Source organism: Astyanax mexicanus, chromosome 20 (genome assembly GCF_023375975.1).
Source record: "Astyanax mexicanus isolate ESR-SI-001 chromosome 20, AstMex3_surface, whole genome shotgun sequence".
Lineage (NCBI taxonomy): Eukaryota > Metazoa > Chordata > Actinopteri > Characiformes > Acestrorhamphidae > Astyanax > Astyanax mexicanus.
This window is the reverse complement of record NC_064427.1, coordinates 31,629,412-31,651,578: the sequence shown is the minus strand read 5'-3', so window position 1 is coordinate 31,651,578 and position 22,167 is coordinate 31,629,412. Positions and strand designations below refer to the sequence as shown.

Sequence of the window (22,167 nt, the reverse complement as noted above, 5' to 3'; positions counted from 1 at the left end):
TTTCTTTTCTTATATTATTATTATTATTATTATTATTATTATTATTATTATTATTATTATTATTATTATTATTTAAATATATTTCATTTGTGTGTATTTAAGATGTCAGAATGCCACTACCTGAATACCACTGGATAACATGCAGTTATCAAATTACCACAATAATTACAGGTTTATGATAGCTGTCTTAATAACTATTACCAACACTGAAAATATATGAAAACTACCCACAATTCACCATATATGTCACTTTGATGTCTGTTTCATTTCCACATGTACAAACACTGACATGATTATACCATTTACTTTAGTCATCAAAAGCCCCCTAATGGTAGGTTTAAGTGTCTGCAAAGTGCTGGACGGCTCAGATGATCATCAAAGAGCTAGAGCTCTGACGCATGAAGAGCTGGACAGCGTGGTGTGAGCATGCAGGAGTGTGTGAGTGGGCTGATACTTCACTGCTCCATTAAAAGACCACAGTACACAGACACTGAACACTCAATGAGTGACATAAGCAGTGTGTGAATCCTCCCAGCTCTTTATTCACTGTTACGTCATACAGACCTATAGAAGGCCTGAAGACATAGAAGCCTATCATTAAACACAACTCAGGAGTTTACTTATTAGAAACTGATTCAAAAAACAGTTTCCTCAAAATAAAAAGTTCAACTTAAATCTTATGAATAAATTCTCCAAATAATAATAATTTAAGACATGAAAAACAATAAGTTCCTAAAGCACAGTGTGCTCAGTTTGTGTGTTCTAAACACGAGGCAATGCACTAGACTTAGACATAGAAACAGTGTGTTTATACTCCTATTTCAACCAGTGCAAAGTGTACTCGGAAGTGAGTGTTTGTTACATACACCAAAATGTGTGTGTGTGCATATATTCAACTGTTTTTATGGATGGATAGATGGATGGATGGATGGATAGATGGAAGTACAAATGGATGGGTGGATGGAGGAACAAATGGGTGAATGGATAGATGGATGGATAGAATGATGGATGGAGTGGTAGATAAATAGACTGAAGGACAGATGAATGGACAAATGGATAAAAAGATGGACAGATGGGTGGACTAATAGACATGGATGGATTAATGAATGAATGGACAGATGGCTGGATGAATGGATGGATGGATGAATGAATGGACAGACGGATGGGTAGATGAATGGTAGAAGGAAGGACCGACAGATGGATGGATGGATGGATGGACAGATGGATGGATGGATGGATGGATGGACAGATGGATAGAAGGATGTAGATTTTTTTTTGCCATTTTTCACTTTTTGACAACATGAATGTTTCAGTTTTTTATATTGTATTAGAATTTTATGATAAAGTATAAACAGTATATACATCGTATATGATACTATATATTACAAAATATTAAATCATACATATTATTAAAGTGGTAGCATAATGCCACAAATGAAAAACGTTCTACCTATGACAGCAGTACATGGTCATGGATGAGTATAAATAGAAGGTTAGTTAGCAAACCTAATAAACTAGCACCACAGCATGCTCCTGTATAAAGAAATATTCAAAATAAATAAGAATATTTCTACTAATAATATTTCTCTGTGCAGAGACCGCAATACAGCAAACATACAGTAAAAGCTCAACTGAATCCAGACTTTTTTTCCGCTTTTTTTCTCTGAACTCATCCTCTCATTATTTCATTATTATCCACAAAAGACCAGCCTATTCAAACTGAGACAAACCAGCGAGCCATCTGCACCAGCGCCCTTCACCCCTATCAATACCCTCCACCCACACCACCATATCAACACCACTAAAACACATCAATACTCCTCAGAGGAACAATGTTCCCCATCTAACCCGTGCAGATAACACACACACAGGGCTGACAGAGAGACATGCACTGTATTGATATGCTCTCCATGGCTCTGCTTAATCTCTATCACTGGGTGGTGGTCAGGTCTATCTATAAAGGCCTTTGCCCAGTTCGGGTCAATTCTGCCACTTGCTGGACAGGGTCTCTCCAGGGTGTCTGAGCGGCAGAATGTACTTGCATAGATCTGTGTTACTTAGTAGACCTGATCGAACACTGTAAAGGGCAGATAGCTTTGCAGTGACAGTAAACTGTCCCTGTATTTAAGAGAGGTTTTTTTTAAACGTCTATTTCTTAACACTTTCTTAGCAATCAAATCTGTTATACTGACATACCAAATAGGGGTGCAGGAAAAAATCGTTTCGAGCTCGAATCGCGTTTCTAATATTGAATGATTCAAAATCGATTCTCATTTTCAAAAGAATAAAAAAATGTTTGTGGGTGCAGCTACTGTTGCACCTACTGTTGCTTTTTAACTGTGCCGCGGAGCTCAGCTACTGTCGCGCGGAGCTTTTTAACTGTACTGCGGAAGTCATACTGTCTCGCGGAGCTCACCTACTGTCCTGCGGAGCTCTTTAACTGTACCGCGGAGCTCTTTAACTGTACTGTGGAGCTCTTTAACTGTCCTTCGGACCTCACCTACTGTCCTGTGGAACACTTTAACTGTCCTGCGGAGCTCTTCCACTGTTAAAGAGCTCCGCAGGACAGTAGATGAACTCCGCGAGACAGTTAAAATGCTCCGTGTGACAGTAGCTGAGCTCCGCGAGAAAGTTAAAAAGCTCCACAAGACAGTTGCTGAGGTCCGCAGAACAGTAGGTGAGTGTCGCAAGGCAGCAGCAACAGGACAGGGAAAGTTTTTGCCAGGTGCTCTTAACTTAACTTTAGCAAGTTGATATCTTAACAGCGCAACACATACAGCGCTCCTTCATGGCTAATATAAGATTGAGTGGCTGACCGTTGACTGTTGTCAGGGTTTTAATCAGTCAGTGGCACACCTGTATTTCCCATTGCAAAGATAGAAACACACCAGAAATTTATCAAAACACATTTCACTTCCAGACCACCACGCCTACCAGTGTAGATTTATTCCTAAACTCTGACACTATTTTAACGGCACGGGCAAAAGGTGTCGAAAAATAGACTGTTGAAGGGGTGTAAGATAGGAATTAGCATTGCAACACGCCTTCCACAGGGTGTAAACCCTTTAAAGATCTGAACCTAAAATCTAAAAGTTAGCCCTGCCCACAAGGCAGGAGCCAAACGTTATTTATCTTGTGGGTTTGAGAGGTATATCATATCTCACGTATACTCAGTGTCAAGAATCTGCATGCAATATCTCTAGACTGACTGCAGACTGTATCTGTGGACTGAAGAATTCAAAGCAGATCAGTTTTAGCCACACTCAAGAACACACTGCCAGCTGTGAAGCATGGGGGCGGATGTATCACCACCATTGGCATTAGTGATATTGAAGAATGAATGGATTTATGGAATTTGGACCTATTCTACACCATGTCTCAAAAATGCTAGATTGGGCTCATGGCGGCTAAACATCTTAATGCCAAAAATCATGGGACACGATATTGTTTCTTAGTACATGTCTTTTGATTGGTTGATTGTAAATACTGTATAATTCACTGTGCACATGCTGTGCAATTACACTAACTCGACCTCTCTAAAGGTTATTCTAGGCTGTATGTATGAAAACAAACCATTGCAACTGTCCATCAACACAAGGCTGATTATTAATTCAGCACTGCTGTTAGTGACAGCCAGGGGTTTGATGGGGATTATCCTGTGATCCTGTATCTCTGATACGGCTGCATGGATAATGCTGCTCACATTACACACGCTTCGTTTATCTATCACTCACACACACTTACACATTCAACACCTTCCTCGAGGAGAGGGCGAGGCAGCCCTGTGTGAACAGTGCGTGCTCTCTACTTGCAGTGGTATAATGTGGCTTTAACCTTTTGAGATTTGAGAGTAGAAAGCAGCACACTGGATGAGAGAGGGAGCGGGAGAGGGAAAGGGAGGGAGAGTGAGGAAAAGCGATTGATTATTTGCTGGTTCAGTGGAGCAGATGCTGCACAATAGCACAGTTCCCACACTGTAATTGGTTTTAGAAGAGAAGGAGACGCAGTGCCGAGTGCTGCTGAGGAAAGCTAGGGAACACTACGTGCACAGGCACCACGCACTCTTTACCTGGACTCCTGTTCTGTTGGTCACAAGCATAGTTAAGCAGCTTATAACTTATAGACGGACGCTGACCAACCGTCGCTTTGACCATGAGATAATTCTTTCATTGTCAGTATTAGTCATGGATTGAACAAAAATGAAAAAAATCTAACAGAATCTAAATTGCGAACTCAAATACAAATTTCCAAAATGTCTAATCTTCAAGATTCACAAGATACATGGGCTTCTCTAAGCATCTTGTGAAACAAAATCCAAATTATTATGCAAATTGTATTTAAGTGTCATAAAGATGATTTTTTTTCTCATTTCTCAATTAAACTCATGGATAGTATTGTGTCTCAGGGCTCTTTGGATCACTGAAATCAATCTCAGCCACCTCTGATAATTCGTTTGCCAGATGAGCCAAATTAAAGGAAAACTACTTAAGAAGGATGTTCCACATTATTAAGCAGGCCACAGGTTTCAAGCAACATGGGGAAGAAAAAGGATCTCTCTGCTGCCGAAAAGCGTCAAATAGCGCAATGCCTTGGACAAGGTATGTAAACATTAGATATTCCACGAAAACGTAAGCGTAATAAAGCAGATATTTAAAGCAGATCTTGCAGATTTTGGCCACACTCAGCAAATTTATGCCGTATTTAATGAAAAGAACACACTGCCAACTGTAAAGCATGGGGGTGGAAGTATCATGTTTTGGCTCCCAACAACTCAGCGAATTTAGACGCTTCTACTATGATCAGGAGATTGCTGATTCGAATTCCTGTTATGCAGCTCGCCATCAGCTGCTGGAGCCCTGAAAGATCACAATTGGCAATGCTCTCTCTGGGTGCGTAGATGGCGCTCTCTCCCCACATCATTCCAAAGGTATGATGTCGCTCAGCACAAGGTGTCTGTGAGCTGATGTATCGATGCATCTGTGAGTGCGCTGTGATGCTACTTAGCAATGCTACATCAGCAGCAGTTGGAAAAGAGACGGAGTCTGACTTCACATGTTTCAGAGGAGGCATGTGCTAGACTTCACTCTCCTGGTGTTGGGACATTTCTAGTGATAGGAGGAGTACAGGTCCATTATTGATGCTAAATAGATGCTCAACTAACATTCAACTAAATGTCCATTAAATGCAACTGAATAAGCTTGGGGTTAATGTTTTTGGGTTGATTTAAGGTTAGAGATAAGGTTACATTCAATAGACATTCAGTACATTATGTTGGTTGTTAGTTGTGTCAAGTGAGCAAGGACCATCAAAAAAAGTGATACCAATAAAAACACTATATTATTTGTAGAGGTTTTTTTTCTTAATTTACACACCATTGTATGTGATATAACATTTATAAATAAAAGTTTTACAGTCTGTAATTAAACCTATAGCTAAAATAAGGCGCTATGGAGCACTTAAAATCCTTGAATTGTCCCAAAAATCAGCAGTGTGCCTTATAATCCAGTGCGCCTTATGTATGAATGTTATCAGTCAGTTTGTTAGAAGCTGTAAAGACACTCCACTGAAGTACAGCGTTATACAGGAATTTCAGTTTAGTTCTCCAACAGCATTAGCATTGCCGCTAACCGAACTAAGCGCTAGCTTTTTTGCCGTTCAGAGGTAAGTATTATTGTCCTTTAGCCTGCTGCTAACACCAGCTAGCAAAGCTGTAGCAGCATTAGCATTAGCCGCTAACCACACTAAGCGTTAGCTCTTTCGCCGTTCAAAGGTGAGTATTATCAGACTGTAGTCTGCGCGTTTACCATGTTAAAATAAGCTACGTGGGACAAACCATAAGCTATGGTTATATCTCCCTGACTTACTGGAACACTCAGGATTTCTAAGTGTAGCCCTGTTGGGCGGCATTAGCCACTAACCGTGGCTAGCGCTAGCACGGTTATCTAAGCTGGAATTCTAAGCTTACTGTAAATAAAGGAAAGCGCTTTACTCACCCAAATAAACAGATTTCAGGAGAAAAATCTGTGTAGATAAACATTCAGCACTCGTTTGACTTTGAAATTGAAAATGTTTTGTTCACTTAACTTAGCTTAGCTTTACGGGTATGTAAAGGGTTATGTCGAAACAAAACAATTTTAACTTTTTAATATAATAATAACTTTTTAATAAACATAAAAACAAAAAACATTAGTTTAAATTGTTTGACAGATATTTTCTGTGACTCCCGTGACCAGAAACATACAGTTGTTTAAACATATTTTTTTAAACCTCTACTGACAGAAAATTGCTGTTAAATAGTGCATTTTATTTGGATATATATATATATATATATATATATATATATATATATATATATATATATATATATATAGGTCAGTGCATTCAGTTGAATTCAACGGGCCTTTCTTCTCCACAACAAATACACAGTAAATGTTTAGATGAAACAACGTTAACCCTTGTGTGGTGTTCGGGTCATTTTTCATCAAATGATACAAAAAAAATATTTTTTCTAACTCAAACTCTTTGGCATTGGCTCATTTTTTGTGAAAAACATATATCAAAACACATTTTCGATAAACACACACTGTACACCCCCCCCCCCCACACACATACACACACACATTTATATTACATACAGTATGTTTGGCCAAGGGCTAATAAACATTGCTTTATTTGTAAATTTGAAACTAAACACATTTTCTACTCATATCTTGAGTTTAATTCATTTTCTTTTACATTTTATTAAAAAAACTAATAAAAAAAGAGTAGCACTTTTTGAAAGAAATTTAACATAAGAAAGGTAAAGGGCAAATATTAACCATGTAAGCTGTTTATATTGCTTGCAATTTAGGTGTGTAAAGCATTTTAATGTAAAATTGCTTAATTTTGCTGAATTAAATACAAGTAACAAAGTAAAGGAGTAACAAAAATATGAACACCACACAAGGGTTAAGTTCATGTTTGATGCACATAAGGATTGCAGCATTGGTGTTTACCAGAGACGAGTGCATCATGCCTGTCAGTGTGTGTGTATGCTGAACTGGGCCACGTTGTCCTTTTTCCAGCAGTCACACATTGCATATCAATTAGGAGTGATGAGATCCAGCCCAGGGGAATGGTGATTTATGGTCTGTCTCTCTTAAGCACTGTCCTCATAAATGAAACAAAATTAACATGCCTCTCTCGCTTCACTGCTTACAACAAACCATTAATCACTGCATAAAGCCACAACAAGAAGGGGAGCGCTGTGGCATCTGAAGCTTAAGAGGAGTTAAACCTGCTTCCTGCCAGTGTGCCGTCAACTCAGGGGCTTGCCCAGTCTAACAGGAGTCACCAGTACAGGGACAGTAGATATATGTTTGAGTAAGGAAGCTTTTTTTTTTAACTAGTTCTGGATGTTTTTTTTTTTTTACATTGTTGCTTGATTGATTGGGAGAGGAGAATTATGGAATCCATAATGACATGATCACATATGTACAATATTATGATTACAATAATACACCAAAAGGATTTAAAAGTTAATTAGGGAAACCATGAAACACCTTTAGCCTTGATACAAGATTAAATGTAGTTGATTGGAAGATTGCTAGTTCGAATCCTGTTCATGTAGCTTGCTATCAGCTGCCGAAGCCCTGAGGGAGCACAACTGGCCTTGCTCTCTCTGGGGGGTAGATGGTGCTCTTTCCCCTCATCACTTCTAGTGTGTGATGTCTCTAACTGATGTATTGGAATCAGTATGTATTGCATCAGCAGCAGTTTGAAAAGAGGCAGAGTCTAACTTCACATGGAACTTCATTGGAACTCCCCCCATCACTAGTGATGCTCCAACACCAGGAGGCTGAAGACTAGCACATGCCTTTTCCGACACATGTGAAGGTAGCCACTGTCTCTCTTTGAACTGTTCCTGGTGCAGCATTACCGAGTAGCATCACAGCGCGTTCGGAGGAAAGCGCAGCAACTCTGATGTATCAGCTCTGGAGTGATGTGGGGAGGGAGTGCCATCTACCCACCCAGAGAGAACAAGGTTAACTGTGCTCTCTCAGGGCCACAGCAGTTGATGGCAAGCTGCATAGCCAGGATCCGAACCAACAATCTTCCGATCATAGTGGAAGTGCCTTAGTCCGCCTTGACTCAAAAAGTCTTTGAGGGATGTTTAGTGGTCAGCGATTTCTCACCAAGAGGAACACTACCCAAAAGCAGCTTTTGAGAGCTGTCAATTAATGCAGTTTGAGCTTTGATATATAATCTCAAAGTGGATATTCCTGGTGATCTTTGTCTGGTAACTATGGGCATAAGTCATTAATATGTATTAGGCTCATTAACATGCCAGATTTAATGCTGAATAAGACCGTATCACCAGGCAAAGGTGGGAGAAGGTGTTAAACAGTCTCCGCAGGGTTATTTAAGGCTATTATATATAGATTTTATCTCTCACCTTCTCTCTACCTCTCTATCTCTCTCTATTTTGATTTAGGTGAGAGTTCTTACAGAACTGCCAGCTGTGAATAAATTATAATGCACTAAAACAAAAAACAAACACACATTTACGTCATCGCATCAACTGACAAACATCTCTTTAAATAAATAAATAAAATAGTTACTAAGCAAGTTGCAATGTGCAAGCTTTTAACTAATGCAGTAGATGCTATGTCTCTATAGCAGTCTGACATGAAAATCAGTCTGATTCCCTGTGAAGCCAATTAGGGAACGCTTTATAATTCATTAAGTCATGCTCCGATCATTAAAATTCTAAACAAAGCGGTAAACAAAGTCCTCCCACGTTGACGCACGACGCGAGGTGCAGGAGCCAGATACACCCGAAACATTCCACAGCCATCTGCGCAAAGCAAAACGCAGACAGACTCGCATAGTGGGCTAAGCCTCTGGCAGAAATACTCATACACACACAGACACACACACACACGTCATTTATGAAATAAAAGCTCTTGTATTAAACTCCATTAATCTCCGAACCATAAACTTTATATCCGCGTTAATTCAATCAGCAGTACGAAGGATGAGACGCTCCTGCTTTATAGTCAATTAAAGTCAAACTGTTCAGACAAATAAAAGGAAAACAGCTACAGGAGCAATAAAGGAGATCCAATTGATTGGCTGCAGTTTACCATGCTCAGACAGCACTTAAGCGCCGCAGGCACACCCGACTCTACGTCCTGCCAGCATCCAGGCTGTGACCTTCAGAGGTTCGTCAATAAACAATGCAATCAACTTAATCCAGAGACCTACTGAAGGGCTGGGGGTTGAGGGAGAATTAGGTAATCTAACACCATGACTTGGCATAACACCACTGGACCAAGAGAGATCAAACCAACAAACAGACAAACCAAAAAACCCAGCAATAAAAATCTGCAGAAATGGCAATACAGCACATAAATAGTAATGCAGCACAGACAAAAAAAATAAACCCAGAGTAGCTATACACAGATAAGCCAAAACATTGCCGTCAATTAACCACCCAAAGGTTAATAATATTAATGGTGCTTCTACAGTTTTAGGGTGATTTCACTTTTTTTAGGGTGATTTCATTCGGTCAAACCAAGGTAGCAAGTGTGAAAGGTGAGGTGAACCATTCTCTAAACCCAAAAAACAACATTTGCTACAACCAGCTTTTAGGATCCCATCTAATTTGAAGCTATAGTACTTTTTTATGGATACATGGATACACCAATGCTTCAGGTTACAAAGTCCAAAAGTCCAAAATGGCAATGCACTTTTGCAGACACACACCTTTTTTACTCTAAAATCATCAAGAAATATATTCTGTCCATGTCATATAAAAACCTTGTTTTCACTATTTGGCATGATGAAAATCTGGCAGTTGTTCTTTAGATTGTTTTCAAATTTTAAAAGAGATGGACCAATAGAAATGCTGGAAAATTACTTGACGTAAACTTTTCTTCTGTTGAAAGAAAAACAGTTTTTTTAAGCCTACTGTATATTATTATTCTATCTGATGTATACAGCTCTGGGAAAAAAAATAATCACTTCACTTTCTGAATCAGTTTCTCTCTATTTATAGGTCATTATAGTTCATATTTATAACGTTTTAAGAGTTCAGAAATCAATATTTGGTGGAATAACCCTGGTTTTTAATCAGGGTTTTCATGCATCTTGGCATGTTCTCCTCCACCAGTCTTACACACTGCTTTTGCATAACTTTATGCCTTCACTCCTGGTGCAAACATTCAAGCAGTTCAGCTTGGTTTGATGGCTTGTAGTCATTCATCTTTCTCTTGATTATATTCCAGAGGTTTTCAATTTGGTAAAATAAAAAACACATAATTTTTAGAAGCTTTCTTATTTTTTCCAGAGCTGTATGCTTAACATTTTCCCCTATGACTGCATTATATGGATTTATTAAACATAGACCAAGGAGTATGGTAGAAAATCATTTATCACACCACACACACACATACACACACACAGGCAACTTAAGGAGATAAAACTCTAACCCTTACAAAGGGCAGTATTCAGAATGAACAACCACATTATACATTTCGTCTATTATTGATTATTTAAATAAAAAAGCACAGAAATCTGTTTACCGCACATTCAAAACTTTTCAAAATGTATTTTATATATATATTATTGTATAAGCATACAATATATTTTGTCATGTATATATATATATATATATATATATATATATATATATATATATATATATATATATATATATATCTGTAAATTAAAACTTACACTAATAGCACAATATAAAAAAAATATATAAGAGTAAATACTAGGTAGACTAGAAAGGGTAGAAAGGCATGCAGGTGTTCTGGGTCATAGAGGGGAGGGGTACATCACAGGGAAGCAAACAGGTTGTGGGCGGGGCATGCAGGTGAACCTCATTTGCATGCAGAGCATCGAGTGGTCAGTACCTGGTGATGTCGGAGTCAGGGAGCAGACCTATGTGGTAGTGAGGGAAAGGGATGGAGTGCATTGGGCTTTTATCGAACTCCACGGGGGAGTAGTGACGGGGAGAGGGGGCGCGATCACACAGTTTATTCACAGTGCTGTAAACGGGCTCTGGAGGCCTGGGGAGGAAGAGAGAGAGAGAGAGAGAGAGAGAGAGAGAGAGAGAGAGAGAGAGAAAGCAGAAAGCAGAACAGCTGTGGGTTAGTGTGCGCACAAGAAAGCAGAAGAAGAACGAGAGTGAGGGAGAGAGAGACAGAGAAAGCACTAGAGACAAGACAGAAGAAGTGAGAGTGAGAGTGAGAGGGAAGGAAATCATTGTTATGCAGAAACAATGTTAGAAGATCAACAGGGGATCCAGTGCAGTTAGTTAAGCTTTAGTCTGCGATGAGTCTTCAAGGCTTGAAACACCTGCACAGCAGAAATACACTCAAACAACTTGCTGGGAACATCTGGAATTTTCCATCATTAAGAAATGCTCTTTAAAGATTTGGGATGTATATTCATTATTCTGTACCAGGAGCATCTAGATTAAAAAAAAACCAACAGGGATGAAAAAGATATATAGTAATGTATTGTGTACACTGTAATCTAATGTATATACAGCTCTGGAAAAAAAATAGACCACTGAAACATTGAGTTTCTTGGATTTTACCAAATTAAAAAACCTCTGGAATATAATCAAGAGGAAGACGGATGATCAAACCAAGCTAAACTGCTTGAATTTTTTGAACTTTTGCACCAGGAGTGGCATAAAGTTATCCAAAAGCAGTGTGTAAGCCTGGTGGAGGAGAACATGCCAAGATGCATGAAAACTGATATTAAAAAACAGGTTTATTTTACCAATTATTGATTTCTGAGCTCTTAAAATTCTAAAAACTCTTAAAATATGAACCTGTTTCCTTTGCATTTCCCATTTTCTGCAAATAAATTCTCTCTTTTTATATGTTTTATATGGAATTTGGGAGAAATGTTGTCAGTGATTTATAGAATAAAACCACAATATTAATTTTACTCAAACATAAACCTATAAATAGCAAAAGCAGAGAAACTGATTCAGAAACTGAAATGATCTCTTAATTGTTTCCAGAGTTGTATACAATGTAATATTCTGTAAAATATACTGTAATGTACTGCATCTACAGTGGGGAAATAAGTATTTGATACACTGCAGATTTTGCCACTGCAGAGTTTCCCACCTACAAAGAATAAAGAGGTCTGTCAATTATTATCATAGGTACACTTCAACTGACATATAAATAATTAAATACTTTTTATAGCAGGAAATAAGTTTTTAATCACCTACCTACCAGCAAGAATTCTGGCTCTCACACACCTGTTAATTACCTGTATTAATTGCACCTGTTTATGTATTACCTCTTCTTGCCATGTTTAAAAAAAAGAAAAAGATGAGTACAACCCCAAGAAACATCATATTTTGGGGGTGCTTTTCCGCAAAGGGGACAGGACCACTGGACTGTATTAAAGGGAGAATGGAGCATTGTAAGAACATTGAAGATGGATAGTGGCTGGGTCTTCCAGCATGACAATGACCTAAAACCCAGTCAAGGCAACTAAGGAGAGGCTCTGTAAGAAGCATTTCAAGGTTTTGGAATGGCCTAGTCAGTTTCCAGACCTGAACCCAACAGAACATTTTTGGGGAGAGGAGCTGAAACTCAATGTTGCTCAGCGACAGCCCCAAAAATCTGAAAGATCTGAAGATGACCTGTATAAAGGACTGGGCCAAAATCCCTGCTGCAGTGTGTACAAACTTGGTCAAGAACTACAGAAGGTCTGACATCTTTAATTGGAAACAAAGGTTTATGTACTAAATATTAAGTTTTGCTTTTTTTCTATTGTATCAAATATGAAATAAGATAATACATCCAATCTAATAAAATCCTAATTAATTATTTCAAATAAATCATACAATTCATACAATTTTTGGGATTTTCTTTTTAGATTTAGACCCCAGGGATGTGTGTGTTTGAAGCAGCAAATCCAAGGCCCATGTCTAAACAATCCGTTAGCCTGAGCTGTCTGATGCAGATGTCTAGAGCAGCGTGATGTGGACTAATTATCCTGCTTTATGTGCAGAAGATTATATCACACAATCCGTGACTGCTGGGAACAGCTGTGACTGAAACTATTGTAAAACCAAAATAGGATAAAAGTTAAACTACAGATAAAAGTGTATAAAATGGTATTAATCCAGATATACAAACAACTTATTCATTAATAACCTATGATTCCTGGTAAGGTTTTGGATTTTCGCAATTAAGTTTATTTCTGAACTGTTAGATATCAGACTGTGAATATGTCCAGCTCTTTTTTTTTATTTTGTAATGATTCTGGATTTCATTTGAAGCTAACAGAAAAGATAATCCTGATGGCAGGCTCGACAGTCTCTATAAAGACTATTATACCACAGTTCTCCATGTATTACTCCTCCACATACAGGTAACCTAGCAACGATGCAGCGCTTACAAGCCAAACAGCGCCGCTACAAACAGAGCAGCAATGAAACTGTTTTAACTTCCTGAGTGTTTATAACCAAACAGATCATATTTTCTCCTCGTCTTTGGTTCAAAATCTTGCAATAAACAGTGATAATGGAACTGTGGTATATTCTAAATAATACACTCAAGGATTGTGCTATAACATGTAATATTGGCACTGCTTATTGGCAATATTACAGGTTATAGCACGGCACGATCCTTGTGTGTATTATTAAGATTATACAACAGTTCTATCATCGCTGTTTATAGCACTCCCTAAAACAAGGCTACAGCATAGGGCATGGGTCAGCAATTAAGTTTGGCCGTGGTTTCACAAATATGTTTAAATGCACATTAAAACACTTAGTTTAGGGGCGCCGAGTGGTCCAGCTGTCTAAAGCGCTGCCACTATGAGCAGGAGCTCATGCAGCTTTGCCATCAAGCTGTCGGTGCTCAGAGGGAGCAAAATTGTCCCTGCTCCCTCCGGGTGGGTAGATGGCGCTCTCTCCCCACATCACTCCTACAGTGATGTCCACAGCACAGGGTATCTGTGAGCTGATGTATCAGAACCGAGCTGCTGTGCTTTCCTCCGAGCACGCTGTGATACTACTCGGCAATGCTGCATTAGCAGCAGCTCAAAAAGAAGCGGTGGCTGGCTTCACATGTATCGGAGGAAGCATGTGTTAGTCTTCACCCTCCTGGTGTGTTGGGGCATCACTAGTGATGGGGGGAGTCCTAGTGAGTGAGTTGGGTAATTGGTCGTGTAAATTGGGGAGAAAATGGGAAAAATTAGAAATAAAATTCTATTAAAAAAACACTTTTTAAGGTTTGTTTGTTTGCATATCATTGTGATGTCAGTATTGCACCACAAGTTATCTAATCCCAAACAGCTGACTCTCACCTCAACTGGAAGTGCTGGGAATCAAACCTGTGGCCCTCCCCGTCATCTAAGGAGGGATTTCTGATCAGAGAGAGACAGCAGATCAGCACAGACACAAATCACTTCTGTATTTATTGAGATCAAAGTGTTTAAAAAGTGCTAAAATGTGCTTTAAGTTCTGAGTGGAGACTGCATGCAGACGCTGAGACGGTTACAGACAGCTGAACACCAACAGACACCACTGAACAGATCCTTCAGGGGGGACAGCTGGGCTTCGGACACCGACACACAAAACTAACAGAGTAGACAGACACTCAACAACTTCACCAAGTCCACAGCAATGCTAGAAAGAGGGCATTTAAGGACAGGCTCCTTTAACTCCTTTAAAACCCCTGGAAAACATAATCTTTTTTTTTTTTTCTAATTAAGTTAATCTGAACCCTCAGGGCTCCCAGTGTAAATAATGTAAATGTACAAAGTGTGTATGTTTTATGAACATTTTCCCAAAGTTTAATACATGTCTTGTATTTTAGTATAGTTGCTTCACCCACTCAAGGTAGCATGTGTGGTCCTACGGAGGGTGTAAGGATATCGTCTGAATAAGCCCTGACCAATCACAGAGCTAACGCTAGCTCACTGCCCTCTCTTCGAGTCTGAGCAACCTGGCCAATTAAAAATAACCTCAGTTTCTTTATGTGGACAATCTTTGGACAACCTTTAAAGGAGAGCCAGTGGTTTAGCAGGTTTAGCTCCTCAGTGAAAAACATTTATTTTGGTTGGAGCAAAAAAAAATCCTCATCAAAATGTAATCTTTCCTTCATACTGTGTTTCAACCAATCAGTAACTGCTCAGAAATGTCAATGGATTAAATCCAACAAAATGTATTGTGCTCTTGTTTTAAAAAGAAACATGCAGCTGGCGATGTTGACCTGATACTACATGAGTGCTTTTCTAAACTAGCTCCTGGTTTCTTACTCATTCTTTCTGTCTCTCTCTCCGTCTCTGTTGTAGTTCTCCTGCAGTCAAGACCAAGATATGAAACATTCTTTCTTAACCGTTCCTCAACACCCATCCTCTATGACATGTTCTCCTCCAGCATTCACTCTCTCGCTACTCTCTCCTCTTCATTCCCCATTCTCTCTCTGTATTCTGTTCATTCAGTTCTCTCTCTCTTGCCTTAAAGGAATAAAGGAATGTCACTCCGACTCATCCCAAAGGAATCAGTTGGCGCTCCAGAACTCCAGAGATGCAGCTCATTGGCTTTAGAGCTACAGTCAGTGCAGGAGGGGAGCTTTACATCCCTCTAACTAATGATTGAGATTCCATACAATGATCTTTTGTTTATAGTCAGGCCTTTGACACTTTGATGGTGCTACTTTCATATATGTTGCCTTTTACACTATAGAAGTCTACATAGGCAGAATATAATCTGCAGAAATATGCACATGCATACATATGTGTATACTGTATATGCTAGATTTGCAATATCTTTGGTGAAATATATTGCAATATTGAAATATACCAAAATTTAACCAAAGCCAATAATCTAACATTACGCTATTAATAATGCAATCTGTGCATCAATGGCTGGAGTAAAAAAATATATATATTAAGTAGATATTATCGGAAATCTGGTAGATATTGTCATGTAAAATGATAACACTGTGAAAAATGTATGGGAAAATGTATAATGCCGTGATGTGACTATTGCGCACGTGTACATTGCAATATCAACACTAAAACTATATATTGTGCAGCCCTAATATATGCATAGTTTATCATAGTGTTGCCATGGCATCAGCTGCAGAAAAAAGCACGTGCACAGGCACACACTTCTCACACTGACTTACAGCCTGCCACCGTCAATCTGGCAACCACACAGTCAGATGCAAAAATAAAAAGCCTGAATGTCAGCTGACTCTCACTGCACTGCTCTAAAAATGCTCAAACAGAAAATGAGATCTAAGGCCTGGCATATCAAAATGTCACATATAAGCTTACCAGCTGCTTGCATTAATTTGTTTCCAGTACTTGCTTACATGCCCACTTATGCCCTAATAAGCTCAAGATTACACAAGTGTTTTGTGATAGTTTGAGTGCACATTACACTGACAAGCCATAATAACTTAGAATATAGCAGTGTGTGTATTGATAATAAAGTATAACGTCAGAGGATGTCTGGGGGATGCCAACAACTGTATAAACTGAAGGTGCCACAAGTTACCGGAGTTATGAAGTTGTAGTGGGGGCCAGACAAATGTGCAACATTTACCACTTGGTTGTAATGATCGTGACTGGCAGTGTCTGGCTAGAATCGTCCATGCAAAGAGCCAAAGAACCACATTCAACTCAGCATTCTTTTCCTTCCTTGAGGCATGGCAAAAATCATGGGATGTGGTGTGGTGAGTTTTTGGGGGCCTATTTTGGCATTTCATCTAAATTTCTAGGATCAGAATTTATGATTTAGCTGCCCTAAAAGGTCCTGATTTTTTGCAAAGAGCTTAGACCAGATTTAGAAACATGGTTGTTAGGATTTGATGCTATTTGGCAAAGAGTACTGATAAAGGGTGATTAGATAAAGATCAAAAAATGTCACTCAAACCTGTTGGGTGCAGCTCTATCACTGTAGAGAACCTAGAGATCCAGTGTTTCACAGCCAAGTGATGCTAGGCTTTATACCCCTAACGATGTAGACATGACACTATGTGAGTTGTTTTAAAAACTAGCTCCCGGTTTCTGTCTCACTCTCTCTGTCTCTCTCTCCATCTCTGTCCAAAGTTCTTCACTTTCAGCCCAAGTTGTGTTGTATGGCTCTGCTCATGACTCCTGCACTCAAGACCAAGCCAAGAAAGCATCACTTGTTTCTCTATCACTTGTTTCTTACCAAGACAAGTGATACTAGGCTTTATACCTTTCTATGTACAGTACCAATTACTGATCCAGAGCATCCTGCTGTCCTGTTAACTTACTGTAAAGAGATTCTGGATACTTTTTTTTTTTGCATGTAGAGTCGATCTCTCTCTTTCTCTCTCTCTTTCTCTCTCTCTTTCTTGTTTTCTAGAGCTGCTGCTGTTTTGTGTTTGTGGGTATGTGTGTGTGTGTTTGTGTGTGTGGTGTGGTAAGTTCTGCATTGTGGATTAATAAAAAAATTAATGAAATAATTTAGTTAACAAAATGTACACCGTCCTTTTTTCTCAGTCAGCTTTATAAGTTTGAGTCACTTGAAATAGCTTTCAGTTAAACAGTTATGGGTTAATTTCTTGAATTTCTTGCCTCTTGATGTGTTTAAGAGCATTTGGGTAATGTTCTAATCCATATTCTGGCAAGAACTACTCAACGAAGTAAAAAAACAAATATATATATTTTAAGAAATGGAGGTCAGGCAAATTGAAAAAGTTCAAGGACTTTCCTGAAAGTATTTTCAAGTGCAGTTGCAAATACCATCAAAAACGTTATGAGGAAACTGGCTCTCATCAGGACCGGACCAGGAAAAGGAAGACCAAGAGTTACCACTATTGCACAGGATATATTTCTAAGTTCCTTAATGATTCACAGAGCACTTTTGTTTGTTTAACACTTTTAAGTTTACTATATAATTCCTTATATGTTCCTTCATAGTCTGGATGACTTCAGAATTAATTTGATGTAGGAAAAATAAATAAATACAAACATTGAGTGAGAAGGTGTGTCTAAACTTTTGACTGGTATTGTTAGTGTCTTGAGCTGATTCTGCTGTGTGGACTCATGAATGATTCATGTGTAGAGGGCGTGTGTGAGTGTGGGACTTGGTGTGGGTACTGATGTATAAGAAAGTATGTCAGTTAGGGGGCGTGTGTGTAGTATGTTACATGTGTAGCAGTGTAGAGGACTATTTGTGTGTGTGTGTGTGTGTGTGTGTGTGTGAGAGAGAGAGAGAGAGAGAGAGAGAGAGAGAGAGAGAGAGAGAGAGACTGGTACTTCAAAGGGTTCATATGTTGTGTTTTTTTTAATTAAAATTTCAGAGGTCCACTTATACAATTGAAATCCCAATTCATAATTCATTTGTACATGCCTTTTTTTCTGACCTCTCTTTATCTGCTACACAGGCAAACACTTGTCATGTCTGTTATGCCTTGTTATGAAGGACAGTTAAATATTTATTGATTATATATTTAAAAGCAAGCAGTGCTCACTTAGTCTATGAGCCCTATAAGCAAAGCAAACTTTGTACTTGATAGTTTTTCAGTTTAAAAATAAGGCAGGGTGAGACTGTATAAAAGCTACACAATCATACAGATTACACTACTCTCTGTCCCCAATAATACTATATACTACTGTAATATTTTGAGGTATGATGATTTGAAAAAAGTGGATGCTTCACAACCCTTTTTTGAATGAGAAGGGGTTCACTGCTTTAGGCTCGGCATCGAGTGGTCCAGCAGTCTAGAGCGCTGCCACTATGATCGGGAGATTGTTCGTTCGAATCCCGGTCATGCAGCTTGCCATCAGCTGCCGAAAGCCCCGAGTGAGCACAATAGCACTGAGAGGGTGGGTTGGGTGGGTTCTCTAAGACTTTCTAGATTTTTCTCCTGAAAACTGTTCATTTGGGTGAGTAAAGCACTTCTATTTTCATCTATAGTAAGCTTAGGTTTCCAGATTTTCACTAAGGCTAGCCAGACAGCGCTACACAGAGGAACTCTGAGCGTTCTGGTGAGCCAGGGTGATATTAGCTAGCAATTAGTCCCACGTAGCTTGTTTTAACATGGTAAACACAGAGGCTACAGTCCAATATACTCACCTCTGAACGGCGAGAGAGCTAACTAGCGCTTAGCGTGGTAAGCGGGTAATGTTAATGCTGCTCCAGCAGTACTAGCTGGGGTTAGCAGCAGGCTACAGGCCTATAATATTTACCTCTGAATGGCAAAAGAGCTAGCGCTTAGCGTGTTTAGCAGCTAATGCTAATACTGCTCCAGTTTCGGAGCTGGAGAACTAAATTGGAACTCCTGTATAACACTGTATTTCTGTGGAGTGGCTTTAGTGCTCCTTAATATCGGACTGGTATTTAATAAGGTGCACTGGATTATAAAGTGCACTGATGATTTGGGGGAAAATTAAAGGATTGTAAGTGCATCTTATAGTCTGAAAAATACGGTAGTGTAGGGCTTCTAAGAGCTTCTAAGAGTATTCTGACTACTTTAATTCCCCCACCCCCCTTCACCACACTCACACACACACACACACACACACACACACACACACACACACACACCATCCTCCCTACTCATACTGTATTCTCTGCATTACACCACACTGCATCATAGCCTCCAGCCCCCAGCACATACACACACACTCTCACAAACACACTGTCAGACAGTCTTCTGCCTTCTGTCCCAGCCAATCCATTATTCATTGGCAGAGCTATGGCATAGGTTTACATTTATAATGCGAAATCCGCATGAAGCTTTGCAATGCTAATCATCTTAGCCTATCTGCCAGAATCGATTCTTATTCCTCTAATGTAACGGTGTAATATAAAGTTATAATATAAACTTAAAACACTGCAACCCATTCTACTGCTTTAATAGCTTTGTGGGAGTTTGGATCGAGACCCTTTAAAATATCTGAGGCTCTTTTCTTCACAGGATAACCAGAGGAGATCACAGGGGCTAAGCAGGCAGATTAGCAGAGCCTAGCAGAGGCACCTGGAGTCGGCTAAGCTTTAGAGCTGGAGCGCTAATCCCAATCTCACAGCTCAAAATAAGGTCCCTCCCATCACTCCAACACTTCATGTCATTACTAATTCAAAACTAACTCTAAGAAAGTGGCATTAAAACATTAAAATGCTGAGTGACTTTACCTGCTCTCTTTATCTCATTCTCTCTCTCTTTTGCTCTCTCTCTCTCTTTCTAGTTCTCCCACCTTCCTTTCATTGGCCTGTAGAAGATAACATGCTGGTAAGCGTGTGATTGGTGCTGTAAACCAATAAAGCGTACTGGAGTTCTGGGATCTTCTAAGCACCCTGCCCTCCATATTAGCTGTAAACAACTGCCCACACCTACTAGACTTTTCTTGTAGCTGCACTATACTATACAACAACAAAATCCTTACTGAAAAATACCCACGGGCTGGTTCGAATCCTGGTCATGCAGCTTGCCGGCAGCCGATGATCAGCACTCTTCTTGTTAATGCAACAACAACAGACCCTGTCTGACCTTAACTGACTTCAACTGCCCAGCACGTCTGCTAACAGCTAACAAAATATTTATGACCCACAGATGGAAAGAATACAGCTGTTGAGTGTGCAGATATTCATAAGCAAGCAAGCAAATTATGTGATTATCTTCTATAAGATGTTAGAAGTCTTGAATTTGGGTTTTAGTATTTGGATAGTAAATTATAGACGCCTCATAGATGCTCAACCAACATGCAACTGAATGTCTATCAAATGTGCTTCAACCCTAAACTCAAAGATGAATCAATTCTAAAACTCAATGAGAACCCAAACCTTCACCTTAAACCTTAAATCTAACCCAGAACAGAAATGTTAGAGTTGTTAGAGTTTTAAGGTAACTTTTAATAGAGACTCATTTAATATAGGTGCAATGAATGCACGTTGCGCACCTGCGTATCTAGGAGAGTAATGAATGTCTGACTGTTGACTGTTGTCAGGGTTTTAATCAGTCAGTGATGCCCTGTTTTTTTCCGCCACCAAAATAGCAATACGCCAGAAATGCACTGATGCTTTTTAAACGATGCAGGCGCAAGGAGTGAAAATAGACTGTTTACAGGGTATAAGATAGCAATGAGCATCACAACACGCCTTGCACAGGATGTAAGATTTAACAATTTAACCCTTTTACACCCTGTCTCCATTACAATGGATATGATGCAATTTCTTATTTTTTCAAATGTTTTGTCGCACATAACACTAATTGAGACCTGTTATTAATTAGAATAGACTATTAACAACCCAATGAAAACGTTTATAAGCCAATAAAACAATAGATTAGCCCCGCCCACTGCATTAAAAAACTGCGCAAGAGGCAAATTTTAATCACATTTCATCATGTTTATTTTAGTGTTTAGGGATGGTTTGTGGAAAAAAAAGGTCAATATCAAAGGGCCCTATTTTAACGATCTATAGCGCAATAGTTTAGCAATAATTGTGCTTTGTGCAGCTGGATTTAGGGGCGTGTTTATTTTGTTTGGGGATGGCTTGTGAACAAAAAAGGTCAAAATCAAATCTAAAATAAAAAGAAAATCCGGCATATGCTTCTAATCCAATAGATGTAAAAAAAAACAGTTACTTATTTTAGTTAATTGGATTTCATATTTATATAGATATTTATTAGAATATTTGAATCTTCCTTTGTGTGCACATAGACAGAAAATCGGTTTTATTTATATTTTTCCATTGCTGCAACAGAATTCAGGTCTGAAAGGGTTAATCAAAGAAAATGTAAGAAACTCTCATAAAATCTATATTGTCCCAACTTTTAATTACATTTATAAACATTCTCAGTACTTTCTTTCTTTATAACTGTCTTATATGATACATTTAAAAACTATTAAATAACTTTTTTCAAATAAACAAACTTTTGACACCTTTTAACCGTTATCTTACTACTTTAAAGTGTTCCTAATGGAACGCAGAACATGACTGACAACTAACTGACCCCTGCCAGTAATGATTTGTATAGGAGTGTGTGCTCTGCCCAGACTGTGATGGGAGATTTTCAGACGTCCCGCATGCAGGCCTGTTCCAGCCAGTCTGTCTCAGGTTTTTACGCTGAGCAGCCAGTCAGAAATATCTCCTGCCCTGCAGGAACCATATGCCTCTTAAAATAAGCCCCCCAAAACAACTTAACACACACA

At 39.0% G+C, this 22,167-nt stretch overlaps 1 protein-coding gene across 30 annotated transcripts in view; it reads right to left on the bottom strand.

The window, feature by feature from the left end:
- Positions 1 to 22,167, bottom strand: part of dlg2 (discs, large homolog 2 (Drosophila)) — a 440,002-nt gene that overhangs the window by 78,899 nt on the left and 338,936 nt on the right. For 20 of the 30 annotated variants that reach the window (XM_049468833.1, XM_049468837.1, XM_049468835.1 and 17 more), the window contains 2 exons: positions 14,335 to 14,394; positions 10,902 to 11,057 (listed from right to left, as the gene is read on the bottom strand). The exons of 6 other annotated variants lie outside the window; for them this stretch is intronic. In XM_049468833.1, the coding sequence (XP_049324790.1) occupies positions 10,902 to 11,057; positions 14,335 to 14,394 (216 nt within the window). The remainder of the gene's footprint in view (positions 1 to 10,901; positions 11,058 to 14,334; positions 14,395 to 22,167) is intronic. 4 more of the 30 variants (XM_049468841.1, XM_049468846.1, XM_049468854.1 and 1 more) reach the window with 1 other exon arrangement.